Here is a 17,125-nt window from a genome sequence, read left to right on the forward strand (position 1 = left end):
TGAAATGTATGCCAAATTTTTAAAACTATACGAGGAAGGCACACAAACATTCATACCAAAACAGAGACGCAGGGCCAGAAAACAGGATTGGTTCGACAGAAATTGTGAGAGGGCAAGAGACCAAAAGACACAAAAATGGAATCAGTATAGGAAGAGGCCAAACCCCCAAACATACCAGCGATACAAAGATGCGAGAAACAACTATACAGCAGTAAGGAGAGAGGCAGAAAGAAATTTTGAAAAAGGGATAGCAGATAAATGTAAAACAGAACCGGGCCTATTCTACAAATTCATAAACAACAAATTGCAGGTAAAGGATAATATCCAGAGGTTGAAAATGGGAAACAGATTCACGGAAAATGAAAAGGAAATGTGTGAAACATTAAATGAAAAGTTCCAAAGTGTGTTTGTACAAAATGAAATCTTCAGAGAACCAGACACAATAAGAATTCCAGAGAACAACATAGAGCGGATAGAGGTGTCTAGAGATGAAGTGGAAAATATGCTAAAGGAGCTCGGGAAGAACAAAGCAGCTGGCCCAGATGGCGTTTCACCATGGGTTCTGAGAGAATGTGCATCTGAACTCAGCATTCCACTTCACCTGATCTTTCAGGCATCCCTGTGTACGGGAATCGTAGCAGACGTGTGGAAACAGGCTAACATAGTTCCAATCTACAAAAGTGGCAGCAGGGAAGACCCCCTCAATTATAGACCTGTATCATTGACAAGTGTAATAGTGAAAGTATTGGAAAAGCTAATCAAAACTAAATGGGTAGAACACCTGGAGAGAAATGATATAATATCAGACAGACAGTATGGTTTTCGATCTGGAAGATCCTGTGTATCGAATTTACTCAGTTTCTATGATCGAGTCACAGAGATATTACAGGAAAGAGATGGTTGGGTTGACTGCATTTATCTGGACCTAAAAAAGGCTTTCGACAGAGTTCCACATAAGAGGTTGTTCTGGAAACTGGAAAATATTGGAGGGGTGACAGGTAAGCTTCTATCATGGATGAAAAATTTTCTGACTGATAGAAAAATGAGGGCAGTAATCAGAGGCAATGTGTCGGAATGGAGAAATGTCACAAGTGGAGTACCACAGGGTTCAGTTCTTGCACCAGTGATGTTTATTGTGTACATAAATGATCTACCAGTTGGTATACAGAATTATATGAACATGTTTGCTGATGATGCTAAGATAATAGGAAGGATAAGATATTTAGATGATTGTCATGCCCTTCAAGAAGACCTGGACAAAATAAGTATATGGAGCACCACATGGCAAATGGAATTTAATGTTAATAAATGTCATGTTATGGAATGTGGAATAGGAGAACATAGACCCCACACAACCTATATATTATGTGAGAAATCTTTAAAGAATTCTGATAAAGAAAGAGATCTAGGAGTGGTTCTAGATAGAAAACTATCACCTGAGGACCACATAAAGAATATTGTGCAAGGAGCCTATGCAATGCTTTCTAACTTCAGAATTGCATTTAAATACATGGATGGCGATATACTAAAGAAATTGTTCATGACTTTTGTTAGGCCAAAGCTAGAATATGCAGCTGTTGTGTGGTGCCCATATCTTAAGAAGCACATCAACAAACTGGAAAAGGTGCAAAGACATGCTACTAAGTGGCTCCCAGAACTGAAGGGCAAGAGCTACGAGGAGAGGTTAGAAGCATTAAATATGCCAAAACTAGAAGACAGAAGAAAAAGAGGTGATATGATCACTACGTACAAAATAGTAACAGGAATTGATAAAATCGACAGGGAAGACTTCCTGAGACCTGGAACTTCAAGAACAAGAGGTCACAGATTTAAACTAGCTAAACACAGATGCCGAAGAAATATAAGAAAATTCACCTTCGCAAATAGAGTGGTAGACGGTTGGAACAAGTTAAGTGAGAAGGTGGTGGAGGCCAAGACCGTCAGTAGTTTCAAAGCGTTATATGACAAAGAGTGCTGGGAAGACGGGACACCACGAGCGTAGCTCTCATCCTGTAACTACACTTAGGTAATTACACTTAGGTAATTACCAGTTGACTGACAGTTGAGAGGCGGGACCAAAGAGCCAGAGCTCAACCCCCACAAGCACAACTAGGTTGGTACACACACATTTATAATATCTATACTTTCAATTTCCTCAAACCTTACATTGTCAAATTAATAAAGCAGTATAAACATACCCATATAGTTAGCTGAATTTACTAATTATGAAATATCAAGCATAAATATATTTATAAATGATACAGCGTAGTTTTCTGACATTCTTACATCCTGAACTATCTTCCTCTTCATAATCTTCAGTATTATCTTCAGGTGCAGTGTCTGAACCATTGCCATCCTGAAGCTCATTCGCAAGCTGATTCTCAATCATAGAACGTGTGAGTGAATCTGTGCGAGGTGGAGGCTGTGGAGGTAATTCATCTGCCAAGGACGGCTCCTCACTGCTACTTTCTTCACAAGGATCCTGTTTAATAACAGTATATTTATACCAAGAAATCATTCTACCGATATGTTGCATAACCTATTAGCTGAGACTTTTATAATTATAACTAATGAATTTGTAAACCAGTTTAGTACATTTGGAAAATAAGTTGGTAAAATTCTTGTTAATACAGACAGCCACTTGGTTTGCGAACTTTAGTAATCTGAAAGTTCCAGTTTCCCGATTGGGGTTGTGGTTTCACGCTACACGAACTAAGTTCAGGTGAGGAAGCAGTCCGCCAAGTCTCGTGCCGACTTAGAGTGGTGGGCGAGTGGGTGGGAGATGGTTTAGTTTACTCACTGTCCATGTCGGGCGCCACAACTGTAGAGTGCCTTCTACCCTGTGATGTCACAGATTCACGGCCTATTGTTCCCATTGTTTTGATTTGTCACAAGGCTGGAGTGTTCATTCCGTGACTTTGTTTTACATATCTGCACAATCAAACAACATCTGTGCACCATGTCGGCTCCAAATGCACACATGGTGTCAGTGATGGCTGACTGGTGAGTGGATGGATGGGAGAGCTTGGGTGGGAGGCATTAAGTTAGAGAGGGAGGGAGAGATGCTAGGAGGCAGGCAGGGAGGGAGGTAGGAAGAGAGGGAAGTAGTGAGGGAGGGGGAGAATTAGTGAGAGAGGGAGGGAGGGAGGTAGGGTGTTGGAGGTAGGCAGTGAAGGAGAGGGGTAGCGAGTGATGAGTTATGACGTCAGTGTGTTAATTTGCTGACAAAGCACGCGACCAAAGCCTCCGGCCCATATTCAAATTTATATCTTAGCTGTACAATATTTATGCTATTATATATTAATTTTTGTGTTAAGTGTACCGTATTATGATACATTAATTATCAATAATATGTTTTATTGCTTCCTGTTTATTAATTAAACAAGTATATTTTTACTTATGAATTAGGGACAGTTGAACTACATAACCTTGAAGCAGTGTGTATATGGGATGTAGAGGGGGTGGGGGGAGGTCTGTCAGTAGTGGGCTTAAGGATGGGCTCAATCCGATAAGCCTATCACACTCAACCCCATTAGTCAGATTTGTTTCTTAAATTCTGGATGTACATCATCATATACATTTTTGGTTACAGATTTTGTTAAGTAATATTATTAAGATAATAAAAAGTTATCAAAATACTTGTTTCATGAACTCTCTATTGTATTAGATGGAGATTCTCCAGGCTATCTCTGGCTGGCAATCTACAAAGTTAGCCACCTGGGGGAAGGGAGGGAGGGAGAGCAGCAGTAGTGAGGGTGGGAGGGAGAGCAGCAGTAGTGAGGGTGGGAGGGAGACCAGCAGTAGTGAGGGTGGGAGGGAGACCAGCAGTAGTGAGGGTGGGAGGGAGACCAGCAGTAGTGAGGGTGGGAGGGAGACCAGCAGTAGTGAGGGTGGGAGGGAGAGCAGCAGTAGTGAGGGTGGAAGGGAGAGCAGCAGTAGTGAGGGTGGGAGGGAGAGCAGCAGTAGTGAGGGTGGGAGGGAGACCAGCAGTAGTGAGGGTGGGAGGGAGAGCAGCAGTAGTGAGGGTGGGAGGGAGAGCAGCAGTAGTGAGGGTGGGAGGGAGAGCAGCAGTAGTGAGGGTGGGAGGGAGACCAGCAGTAGTGAGGGTGGGAGGGAGACCAGCAGTAGTGAGGGTGGGAGGGAGACCAGCAGTAGTGAGGGTGGGAGGGAGACCAGCAGTAGTGAGGGTGGGAGGGAGACCAGCAGTAGTGAGGGTGGGAGGGAGACCAGCAGTAGTGAGGGTGGGAGGGAGAAATGGATCAGGACTTCTCTTATTGTTGAGTGCAAACAAAATACTGTCGCATTTATGCTATGAACCTGTCAATTTTTCCCCTAGATTTGTTTCTCGCCATTTTCCTTCATTTCTCATTTACGAATTGACACTATAACCGGGTTCACAAACCAAGAAGTCCTCTGTACTGTATATGGCCTTCCAACATAGTTCAACAGCCAATTTAATCTACTGATAAATAACTTATAGTATAACCGTATAATAAAATACTGGTTAACCAATGTGGCATTTAAATCCCAATTTAACAGTGAAACTGTATATTGAATTCAAGAGTTAAGCAATTTCATGAAATGGGTATAAAAACAAATCAAAGCACATTATAATTGTACAATATCTATAGCTTTAATTATCTACGAACTCTCCATTACAAAATATGAATGAGGTAATTTATATATAAAACACAGCTTATATTCCACTGGCTTGTAGCGCCAAAACTATAGCTTTAACTTATTTTCAATTTTAACTAAATATGTTTTTATTTAAACATTTCAAGGTAGGTATCACTAGTCCCAATGTTAAGTGCAGCATACTTTATCTCACAACACATTATACATTTCCATAATCATTACCTTGATTCTCACTTTCATGAAATTGAGAGGTTTCAGCCCAGATATAAAAGTGGAATACAGTATATTGAAAGAAGTTAATGGATAATAAAAAAAACAGCATTGAATGTAATGAAATGCCATTTCATTACATGGAATGGCATTTCATTACTCGTTTCTCGAAGGCTTTCTTCCTGTTGGCATTGGCCTCTGGGGGGTCGGGTCGGAGACCTTCATGCTCTCCTCTGACGCATGCGTTTCTGCTCTTTCAGTCATGGAGATCGGTTTATTCATCTGTAGCCGTCTCCTTGCACCTCCTCCCAGGGGTGTGCATCATGTTTTGTGTCCGGTTGCGGCCCTCCGCTGTTATTTGCGTGCAACGGCTTCTGTGTCCGGGGAAGGGCTTTGGGTTGATCCGGTTTCCCTTCTTCCCTGTTCGCGGGTACGAGTCTCCCAGGTCGTCCGCAGGGTTATTAAGGTTAACCAGCCTGAGGTCTATCCCCATGCCTATGACGTTCGTAAGTTCGCTGCTCTTGATGCCGTCTTTGGAAACATGTTATGGGCTGAACATCCATACCTCGTGAATGTTCCTGGGCCTAGTAGGGCCTGTATCGCTTGGGTCGGAGGTTGCAGCTAGTTGTCTCGACTTCGGGTTGAGTGAGCAGCGGCTGCCTCCCGGGTAAGTCCCTCTGTTTTTCCTCTGTGGGCAGTTAACTCCGGGTCTCACCCAGAGAATGGCGTTTCATTACATTCAACGCTTTTTTTTTATATTTGTTCTTTTTCAATTTTTTTTAATTTTTTTTCTAATTTTGTCTAAAAAACAAATCAATGCTTTGCAACAACCCAGCATCATTAGCATCTTTAAAACAAAAACAACAGTTATTTCCATCGTCGGAGGTGTCCAAGAATTTGCGAGAACCAGCAGGAACGCTAGGAAGCACTATGTGCTTTTCTCGTTAATCAAGCGAAAGCTCGTCAATCAAGACAAGTTTTCGCCGAGTGGCGTGCTCATTATTCAAAATGCTTGTAGATTGAGGCGCTCGTCACTCGAGGTTCCACTGTATAGGGAAAGGTTAGTTATAACAAACATATATTACAGTAACATTATTGTGCATATATAATTGATAAGGACCTAATCGGGTCTTCATTCATCAATACCACCTAAACAGAGAAAGAGAATAGTTTGAAATCTGTAAATAAATCAGCTCCAAAAAAATTAAAAGTCACAACTTCTGCCAACTGTGGCTAATTAACATGTTGACCAATTTCGTTCCAACTTCACATGCTTAGTGCCGGATATGCATTCTACAGGATGTATAAGTTACAACAAAATCTGTATTGAAACAAAGGAGAGAAAAAAACAAGCTTTTCATTCAAAGGAACATAAGAAATATTACCATTGGGCAATGTATTTAATGCTGTATAATAAAATACAGAATAACAACATACTAACTCATTATTATGCGTGAAATCTGGCTCTCCAGATGGCACCAGCTGCATATCAATTTTGTGAACCCTCCTTACTACTACTATTCTTCTTTGTGCATCGGACAGGTGCTTGCATCACTTTATCCCTGATTCCCAGTAAATAGGTGGTGTTATCGTTATTATCAGTACCAATTGTCTCGCACGCATTTATTTTTGTTTAAATTTAAAAAAAAAAAATCCATTTCTTAACATCGGGACGAAAATTTCGTGACGCTGATGCCAAATAACGGGAGATTTGTTTAAAATGTTTCACTATATTTCATATTTGAAAATTTACTCCTCAGTCATCAGGCCCCTTAACCACTGTGATGCGCCAAGTTTATTGTGATATTCCCCCCATGCGTATAAAATCAAGTTTTCGCAAAATCGTCCGCAGGGTCTTTCGGTGTTGCTAGTTGTTTTGCTTTTGGGTTTCGGGCGCGAGGTTTCTGCCTCCTGGGTTTGTCCCTCTTCTGTCCTTGTCTTTGGGTAGATAGCTCCTGGGAGCTGAAGGGGCTCCCCCCAGAAAATTCAACGTTGAATGTAATGAAATGCCATTTTCTGGGCGAGACCCGGAGGCTCCCCAACATCTATCCTTCCCTTCCTCTGGTCGGCGGCTTTTTTGCGTATTTTGACATCGAGCCTCAGGACTGAAGGTGTGGGCTGCAGGCGCGAGGGGTCTGGGGCTCCCCCTTCTGGGGAGGGGGAAGCTGCACAGAAGGCGATGCAGCAATTGGTGACATCATGCTCGTTTGCTTGTTTTTCTTTGGGGAGTGCTGTCCACTAGTTTGACTTTGTCGTAGCTTCAGCGAGAATAGGGGTTTGTTTTGCGATGCTTACGTTTTTGGGTGGGGAAAGCAACGACGGCAGACATAGAATGCTTCAAATCACATGTGCTATTCTAAAAGCCATTGCTCCTCGTGCCCCACCTTGACCAGTCCTGCAGAAAGGCATCGACCCCGACGGCCTCACAGTCGGGGAAGGGCGCCACATACAGCGGAAGGAACTGCGACAACGCTGGCGCGAAGAGGTTTACCTCTGCGCCCGAACATCTGGCAGAGCCAATGGAAGGAGTCAGCATCGACTGTCCATTCCGAGGACAGGGAATCAGATCGAGACAGGCCGTCCGCCAAGACATTGAACACACCCCGAACGTGAACCGCCAAGAGAGCCAAACCTCAAAAACTCAGCAGACGAGTTACTCAAAGCAACCAGCGCCAAAGGGCCAAGGACCGCATCGAACCCCCCTCGATGCGGGTAGGTAGAGCACCAGCGGGTAATGGGGCCCAAGGTAGAGCACCTGAAGTCCAGTGGGGCCCAAGGCCCCCAAGAGGACCCTCGTGTCCTCGGTGTTTCCTCGATGTGTCTTGGAGAGACTGCAGGATCCGTTGGTAAATCAGGATGATTTCCTGGTTGCAATTCTTATACCATGTCGTAGCTCAGTCGATTAAGGCAGTGTCTGGGATCCTCTCAGACGTAGGTTCGAACCCTCGTCACGGCCCTTGTGGATTTGTTCATTTGATGCATCGCGCTATTGTGATTTCTGTGTAGTGTACAGGGAACCATTTTATGGCCCCTCCAGAAATTATCGCTTATTCAATACCAACCTGTATTTATATAAAATGAGCGGAAACAATGATTTTAATGTCTTACCTTGTCATTCATCTCAATGAGTTTATGTGCCCCATAGACAATTGCCAGATAAGAGAACCTTAGCTGATCATGAGTCTGAATAAGCCCCATACGCTGCCGTCTCATGTCCAGCAATACTTCAACCACCTTGCCCTGACCAGAACCACAAAGGCCTTTGGAGAGCTGAAATGCAATAGAGATTCAAGGTCTAAAATATATAAACACTAATACAGAAGTGATTTACTAATAATTACTCTCTCATGTTTAGCTTTTAATATATGATATACACAGCTTATTCAAAAGAAACTTTACCCACGTAACTAAAAACACCAGCGTTGAATGTAATGAAACGCCATTTTCTGTGTGAGACCCGGAGGCTCCCCGGAGCTGTCTAGGCTGATATGTATATTATTAGATTTTGGCATCAGTCAGTGTGAATGGAGTTCTAGGGCTACTGGGGACCACAAGCCAGAACCTGGCCCCCTCAGAGAGGCACGAGGAACAATAGCCTATAGAAATGCACATGTGATTTGGCGCATTCTATGTCTGCCATCAACCGGGCCACACACCCAGAAAGGTAAGCACCTTAAAACAAACCCCTATTCTGGTTAAAACCACAAAAGAAGACTAACGAGTGGACAGAACTCCCCAATCGAAAACGAGCAAATGAGCATGACGTCACACGAGCCTCGCCGCATGTCTGCTCAGCTCCCCCCTCCTCGGGAGAGGGGAAGGGGGGGGGAGGCCCATACTCACTATGCCGGCAATCCACCCCATCAGTTTGAGGCTGGATGTCAAAACACGCGAAAAAAACTCAACCGGGTGGAGGGAGGGTTGTCAGGAGCCTCTGGGTCTTACACCAGAAAATGGCATTTCATTACAGTCAATGCTGGTTTTCTGGAAGGGGGGGGGGGGGAGCCCCTTTGGCTCCCCAGAGCTAACTACCCAAAGCCAAGGACAAAGGTGGGACAAACCCGGGAGGCGGAATCCACGTGCCCAAACCCGAATGCAAAACAACTGGCAACACCAAATGACCCAGCAGACGACCCAATTTGCGCTGTGCTGTGTGAGGAGTAACACTGAGGATGGGAGGGCTGTAGCATAGTCTACCTGATACACCCACAAATCATGGGACCAAGCCTGGGCAAACAGAGCCAGCAACCCCCCTAGCGCCCTACCAACTAGGCAAACTGCGAAAGGGCCTACGCCCATTACGAGAAGCCGGCCAATGAGCAGAGCGAGCATTTCGCCGACCAAACGACACTGTCTCCGAAGGAAATTCTGAAACTGGCACCAAGGGGGCCAGGGGGGGGGGGGGCCTCGTAGCCTGGTGGATAGCGCGCAGGACTCGTAATTCTGTGGCGCGGGTTCGATTCCCGCACGAGGCAGAAACAAATGGGCAAAGTTTCTTTCACCCTGAATGCCCCTGTTACCTAGCAGTAAATAGGTACCTGGGAGTTAGTCAGCTGTCACGGGCTGCTTCCTGGGGGTGGAGGCCTGGTCGAGGACCGGGCCGCGGGGACACTAAAAGCCCCGAAATCATCTCAAGATAACCTCAAGATAAGGGGCCACCTCGACCAGGACAACCCCGAGCCCTGGTATAACCCTTCTGGGAGGCCCAAGAACGGCCACCTTAAAGAACCAACAACTCCGAAAGAGGACGGCAAATAGACGAGACAGAAACTGAGCCTGCAGAAACTGAGTCACAGCACTGTCTGCAAACAACAACGGACAAAAAGGCAAAAAAATCTAAAAGTCAGGGCCTAAGCGGATTCCAAGGAAAGCAAGAGGATGGCCTTGTGACACACGAGGCGAAACGCAAAGAAGCGACACTGCCTCCTGGAGTATCGGTGCAAATAGCTTAAAAACCGCAGCCGATGCCCTGGACAGATATTAAAACCAAGTAAAGCATCCCTGCACTTCCACAAACACGATAACATCATTTATACTTGCCAACATCCAGGGGTATAAAAACACGTAAATCCAACAAAGTTCATTGTATCGGTGGTGGGGGAGGGACCGGCTGACTCCGTAAGCCTAACCACACTCCACAGACCTGTGACCCAGATTTGTTTCTTAAATGTACAGTACATCATCGTATATTTTAGGCAGGATGTGCCTGCAGGCTGGCAGGAAACATCCAGAGGATGTTTGCCAGACGTCTTAATAATCAGTTAGGAACAATTAAGGGGACATGGTAACCGAAAATCCGATGAAAAATGGAATATTTACGAAAAATTACGAAAAATACTACAACGTTCTGGCAACACTGTGGTCCAAACCGTTTAATGATATCTTGAAAAATAACGTAATTAGAGTCAAATTTCCCGCTGCAACTTTCGTGAATCTGGTCCTCGCGCCGTGAGTACGCCGCGGGGTATTGTATCTTACGTTGTAGATGTCTTATTTTTCGTAATAGCGTTGAAAATAACATGTTATGCATAAAATGAATATAAACTAACAGATATGGCAACACTATTGTCTGACACGAGGGTGGTGCAGTCAGTGACTGTGTGTCTCTCATGGAGAGAGGATGTATGCTGACGCGCTCACACAATATCTCTCAGAACATGCTATTTTTGCTATTTTTAGCTATTTGTACTGCAATATGACTTACCAAACGAACAAGAGAAAAGCATTGACAGCTAGATGCATGCGAGCTCTCCATACGAGCTGGCCGCAATGCGTAAATCACCAGTCACGAGTGACCGCAGGTTGAGTAAACTTGTCGAGCGCGCTACGCAACTCCAACTTTTACAACTAGATCTCGTTTCACAGCCTTTATTTATTATTCAATTTACATGAAACTTGCACATTATATGTAGAGTTTATGCCTCTATAAACGCATTTCATTATTCTTATCTACGTAGATTTATTGATTTTATAAATAATGATACACTTCATTTTGTTGCATACATTTTTGGGAAACTTTTATGAAATCTGCATTATTGCATTAAATACATTTGGGATAATGATGTGACATGCAAATCTTTATTATATAGTAAGGTCATAGCTGAGTGTCGTATAAATGATTTTGGTTCACAATTGAGGGCTATGAAATCAATTGAACATGGTTGAAAAATTCGTCTTTTTTTTTTTTTTTTTTTTTTCCGTCTCTATTTAGGCTGAGATGCTGAAACTTGGCCTAGGTGCAGCACCTTTCACATGTATCAGGATAATAAATTATGAATACCCTACAACAATTTTTTAAATCCTGATACCATGCCCCCTTAAGGACTTTTATAAAGCGGATCAGGACTTCACTTATTGGTGAGTACAAACAAAACACAGTCGCATTTACGCTATGAACCTGTCGATTTTTTTCCCTAGAGTTTTTTCGTAAATTTTTTTGGAAAAATTTCTTTTTACATTTCTAGTTTATTTTTTCCCCTCTATTTCTCGTATACGAACTTACATGTTAACCGACGGGTCTCGTCCCCAAGGGGTTCAGAAACCAAGTGGTGCTCTGTATGTATATATGTGTATATATATATATATATATATATATATATATATATATATATATATATATATATATATATATATATACTATATTAGGCCTCTGTGTGTGTAAGGCCTAGGAAGGTTATGTTAGGTTAGTTTAGGTTGCGTTTGCAAGATATACACAAAACCTTTTCAGGTTTATCCACATTCAATTGTAACAATTTCTACTTTCTAATTGTCCATTACGTCACATATGTACTATGGCCCCTCATTGTTACTGCAAGTACTAACTAAACAGGATGATAAGCTGAAATACATTTATCAAGAAACTCACCATCATGAGAATGGTATCAACCAAGCAGAATGTTCCAGAACGACCAATTCCAGCCGAACAGTGAACAACAGATGGCCCAACATCTCGCTCTAAGACACCACTAGCTCGTACTACATTTAGGAACTTGTAAAATGCTTCAGGTGATTGAGGAACACCAAAATCTGGCCATGTTGTGTAATGAAAATGTAAGATTAAGCGAATGTTTCCTGATGATATTTCTGTTAATCTGAAAAAGAAACAGTTAATGATTAATTTTTCTTTTAATAAAATATAACTTAGAATATAACTACTACTGTAGTTATATATAACCTGTTTAACCATTTACACAGTGAAAACTACAAAAAGGGAGAATATTATATTGTTTAAGAATATAATATTAAGAGCACATTAGTGACAAATATTTGTCCTTGTCAATATTTCACACATTCCGTAATATAAATTCCAATATTGACAGGCCAATACATAACTGCACTAAGAACCAGCGTTGAATGTAATGAAACGCCATTTTCTGACTGATGTGTATGCAGTATATATTAGACGGTGGGACGAGCCAGAACCTGGCCCCCCCCCCCCTCCCTTTAGAGATGCACAAGGAGTAATGGCCTACAGACATTCTCGTTATCTTGAGACGATTTCGGGGCTTAGCGTCCCCGCGCCCCAGTCCTCGACCAGGCCTCCTTTTTGTTACACACCCCCAGGAAGCAGCTCGTAGCAGTTGTCTAACTCCCAGGTGCCTATTTACTGCCAGGTAACAGGGGCATCAGGGTGAAAAAAAACGTTTTGCCCATTTGTCTCCGCCTCCACCGGGGATCGAACCCGGAACCTCAGGACTACGAATCCGAAGCGCTGTCCACTCAGTTGTCAGGCCCGTGTAGTTGGAAGCAGTGTATATCTGCAGTCTACCAGGTCAGGTACCCAGAAAGATTGGAGTCCCAAAACAAACTACAGCTGGTGAAAAATTGCAAACCGAAAGCCAAACTAGCAAACGGAATTCCCCCATCAAAAAACTTGACGTCACTACAGCTGCTGCGCCACTGTCCGCCACCAAACCATAACAGCCACCAAACCCAAAACCAGCCCAGCGGGTAGACCATCACAGCAAGGTTCAGACTCCCGCACAAACCCGCGAGCAACTGCCTCGTGACCCAGGAGACCCCAAGAAACCGGCAAAGGAGGGACCGCAGTCGTAGCAGAGCCTTCGGAGGAAGAGACAAGGAAGCAGTTAGAGAGTCCCACACAAGACCGAACCTGAAAGGAACCCCAATGGGACTTCCTCCAGATCACCAGGACCCCGAACCCGGCGAGCTGGGAAAGAACCTAGTCCCTGGCGAGCAGACACGAGGACTGATTAGGAGCCCACACAAGCCAGTCATCGAGGTAGTCCAGAACTCGAACCTCCAACCCAACAGGCAGTTTTGCTTTAGAGCTGGTTACCTTGAGTATTGTGATTTAGACATTACCCTAGCATGTTCACAATTTAAGTGTCACTTACACTGCCTATGTTTCAGCATTTTTAACTTATTTCCAGCAGTTGTTCTACCACTTTCTATAAAAGTAACTTGTATTATTTATACAAATAGTTTCTTTCATTTAATTAATGTAACTACAGTTCCTGAAAGTCAAGTAACAAGACCTTGCCTCTGATTATTACAATTTGGTGTGTGTTAGTGTTCCAGTATATATTTTTTACATTACATTTTGATTCCATTGTGTTCATTTACTTGTTTATTGATTTCAATGTTTCACTGATAACTACATTTCCTCATATTGCACGTCGAAGTTGAATGTTTTTTTTTTTTTTGAGATGTTGCATGTACACCTCGCAGTTATGATTAAGTTTGATGTCCAAATAATTACATAACTTCAATTTCAAGTTACATTCTGACCAGTATTTCTGTGTTTTATGCAAGGTGTATCTCACTATAATCTTCATTCCCACGTAAGCTCTGCAGTAGTTACCATGACAAATGAAGTTGACCCCCTTTTGGGTCAAACAGCGAGGCAACTTGGACAAATGTTCAGCGTTCATTACAAGAGATGGCCATACCTCTTTGCTGGTGAGGCTTAACTGCTTGAGTCTTGGTTCAGCAAGGAAGAAGCTAAGGCCAGAACTTGATTTTCTGATCCATCTGATGCCAATTACAATATCAACTCGATTTAACGGCCTATATGGGGCTGTACCCAGGTTGTTAAATGCGGGGCTCCGGTATTTCCAAAGTGTCGGTATTATTTCAAGTAACATTCAAGTAAGATATATTTTGTACAGACAGCCACTTGGTCCACCACTTTAGTGCCTTCTACTCTGTGACGTCACAGATACACGGCTCATTGTTTAGATTTGTCATGAGGCCGGAGAGTTCATTCTGTGACTTTGTTGGACATATCTGCACAGGGATGGATGGATGGATGGAGGCAGGGAGGGATGGATGAATAGAGGGGGGGAGGGGAGGGGAGGGGAGGGATGGGGTAGAGTGTACTTTATTGTATTAGATGGAGATTCTCCAGGCTCTCTGGCTGGCAATCTACTAAGCCACCTACCAGAAGGGTTCCTTCGAGGGGGGAGGGGAAGAGCAGGAGTGAGGGTGTGGGAGAAGAGCAGCAGTGAGAGGGGGTGGGGGTGGGGGAGAGCAGCGATGAGGGGGGGAGGTGTGGGGGAGAGCAGCAGTGAGGGGGGGTGTGGGGGAGAGCAGCAGTGAGGGGGGGTGTGGGGGAGAGCAGCAGTGAGGGGGGGAGTGAGGGAAAGCAGCAGTGAGGGGGGGTGTGGTGGAGAGCAGCAGTGAGGGGGGGGGGGGGTGTGGGGGAGAGCAGCAGTGAGGGGGGGGGGTGTGGGGGAGAGCAGCAGTGAGGGGGGGTGTGGGGGAGAGCAGCAGTGAGGGGGGGTGTGGGGGAGAGCAGCAGTGAGGGGGGGGGTGTGGGGGAGAGCAGCAGTGAGGGGGGGGTGTGGGGGAGAGCAGCAGTGAGGGGGGGGGGTGTGGGGGAGAGCAGCAGTGAGGGGGGGGGGGGGGGAGAGCAGCAGTGAGGGGGGGTGTGTGGGGGAGAGCAGCAGTGAGGGGGGGTGTGTGGGGGAGAGCAGCAGTGAGGGGGGGGTGTGGGGGAGAGCAACAGTGAGGGGGGGGGTGTGGGGGAGAGCAGCAGAGTGTGTGTGTGTGTGGGGGCAGCAAAAGCTGCAAACGTCCGAACAGCACGGGCGCAAGGACAGACCGCAGGCTGGAAGACTGAAAAACTCTGCGGACGACCTGGGAGACCCGAGCCCTGAAACATTGAACGAGGGGAACCGGATCAACCCAAAGCGCATCCCCTGACACGGTACGCAGGTAACGGCAAAAAGCGCAACCGGACCACACAGGACGCACCCCCAGCCAAACCAATCAAGCATCAATAACCCAAGAACCCCTCGGAAAACAGCCGTCTCGACCGTCGCCAGGACGGAGAAAGGCTGCAAACATACAAACCTACCACCAGTACCAAAGAGCAGAAACCTGAACCGAAGGGGCTACCACTGAGGAGAAGATAAGAAGGCACCCTGATCAAGGACCAGGACTGCTCGGGCGACACATGAGCAGGCCTGGAGGTGAAACAAAACACGAGAAAGCGTACGAAACGGAGCAGATGTCAAATAATTGTAGTCCTGAAAACCCAAGAAAGGACAAGACAACCGATGCGAAAGAGAAGACAACCTACAAAGAGCAAGAAAATGTGCATAGAAACACCAGGAACGTCATACTGTCGCCAAGACAAAGCTCGCAAGTGGGACACCATCAACAAAGCCACCTGATCACCACAGAGATGATGATACCCGCGTCAAAATACCAGACGCAAAGAGCTGAGGAGAAGGCCGAAGCAGTCACGTACAGGACCGATCCGACCTGCCGAAAGAGGCGGAGCCGCGGGCTCTGTTTGTTTTTTTTTTAGTTTTTTACCATGTGGGGTTTGTTTTGTTATGCCTACCTTTCTGGGTGCCTCACCCTTGTCGATGGCAGATAATTAAAACCCCAACCACAAGGGAGTTTTCCAGGGACATTGCTCCCTGAAACCTCTCTGAAGGGGCCAGGTTCTGGCGCTGGTCCCTGGTAGGTCTGAACTCCTTAGCTAATGTTCCGGTCTAATATAACATACATTAGCCTGATAAGCTCCAGGGAGCCGTAGGGGCTCCCCACAGAAACACTCCTATATCTGAGGAAAGGGGCCTGGTGGAGTGTGTGAGGGCCAGGTGGAGTGTTTGAAGTCAGTCATAGACTACTGGCTTATACGAAGGGCAAGGACCACCTGAAACGAGGAAGCTCCCTCCTGAAGGGAGCGTTTCCTGAACACCCCAGTGAAGGCAACCCTGATCACGCAAGGGTAGTACGTACACAGTGCACAGGGAAGGTAGCCCTGAGCACATGTAGCTCCAGTACACCAAACTAAAACAATAACAATGCTAATAAAACAGCCTAAAAGACAAAAAAAAAAAAAAAAAAAAAAAAACACTAGAAAAATGGGAGACCGGAGTTAGAACGACGACAACCACTAGGCACAACCATGAGTATAGAACTGAGGATGGTGGGGCCCAGTTGATCTGGTCTGGTCCATCCTCCCCCCTAAACAAGGGAGGTGGGGGACAGGGGGGGGAGGGGGGGGGGGGGCAAACTACCAAACTTTATTTTCAGGAAATTTTGGAAGTTTGTTTTCATTGTTGGAAGTTCTTTTGGCAATTTTGGGGTTGTGGCCTTAATTGTAACCATGCAGTAGTCTGTTTTGAATCACCTATCTTTCTGACTGCCTTTCCCTTGAATGGTGGCAAAGATGATAAACATTAAATGTAAAGTGTTCATAGCCTATTGCTCCCTGCACCTCTCTGAGAGGGCCAGGGTCTGTCGCATGGTCCCTGGTAGGCCAATAGAATTCTGTGACTGATGGCACTAAGTAGTATGGCAATCAGTGTGATAGCCTCAGGGAGCCAACAGGGCTCCCACCAGAAAAATATTACTAGAGCTGCGTGGGGACTGGCATGTTTACAATTTTGCAAAATCCTTCAACAAATGTAACAATGGTGTTAATGTACACAAAATGTGCTCAAAGGGAATTACTGGCAAGGTAGGGATATTGATCTTTAAGTTTGTAACGAACAGAATCCAGAGTGCAATAGTCAACAAAGTAAAATCTGCATCATCCACCATGAAAAGCTCACTTCCCCAAAGTACCGTACTTGCTCTGGTACCTTTCCTCATCCTCATATCAGATGTAAACAAGGACACTATAGGCACCATCCTTTGCAGATGACACTAGAATTTTGATGAACGTGGACACTACAGGGAACACAGAAAACCTCAAATCCGATGTTAATCACGTCTTTCAATGGGCCACCGAAAATAAAATGACATTAAATGAGGATAAATTCCACTTTCTGAAATATGAAAAACAAAAACATCA

At 44.9% G+C, this 17,125-nt stretch overlaps 1 protein-coding gene across 5 annotated transcripts in view; it reads right to left on the reverse strand.

Moving 5' to 3' along the window:
- Positions 1–17,125, reverse strand: part of Ptp61F (Protein tyrosine phosphatase 61F) — a 132,428-nt gene that overhangs the window by 83,240 nt on the left and 32,063 nt on the right. For all 5 annotated transcript variants that reach the window (XM_045753952.2, XM_045753951.2, XM_045753953.2 and 2 more), the window contains 3 exons: positions 11,714–11,939; positions 7,957–8,118; positions 2,287–2,482 (listed from right to left, as the gene is read on the reverse strand). In XM_045753952.2, coding sequence (XP_045609908.1) covers positions 2,287–2,482; positions 7,957–8,118; positions 11,714–11,939 — 584 coding nt within the window. The remainder of the gene's footprint in view (positions 1–2,286; positions 2,483–7,956; positions 8,119–11,713; positions 11,940–17,125) is intronic.

This window comes from Procambarus clarkii, chromosome 30, assembly GCF_040958095.1.
Source record: "Procambarus clarkii isolate CNS0578487 chromosome 30, FALCON_Pclarkii_2.0, whole genome shotgun sequence".
Classification (NCBI taxonomy): Eukaryota; Metazoa; Arthropoda; class Malacostraca; order Decapoda; family Cambaridae; genus Procambarus; species Procambarus clarkii.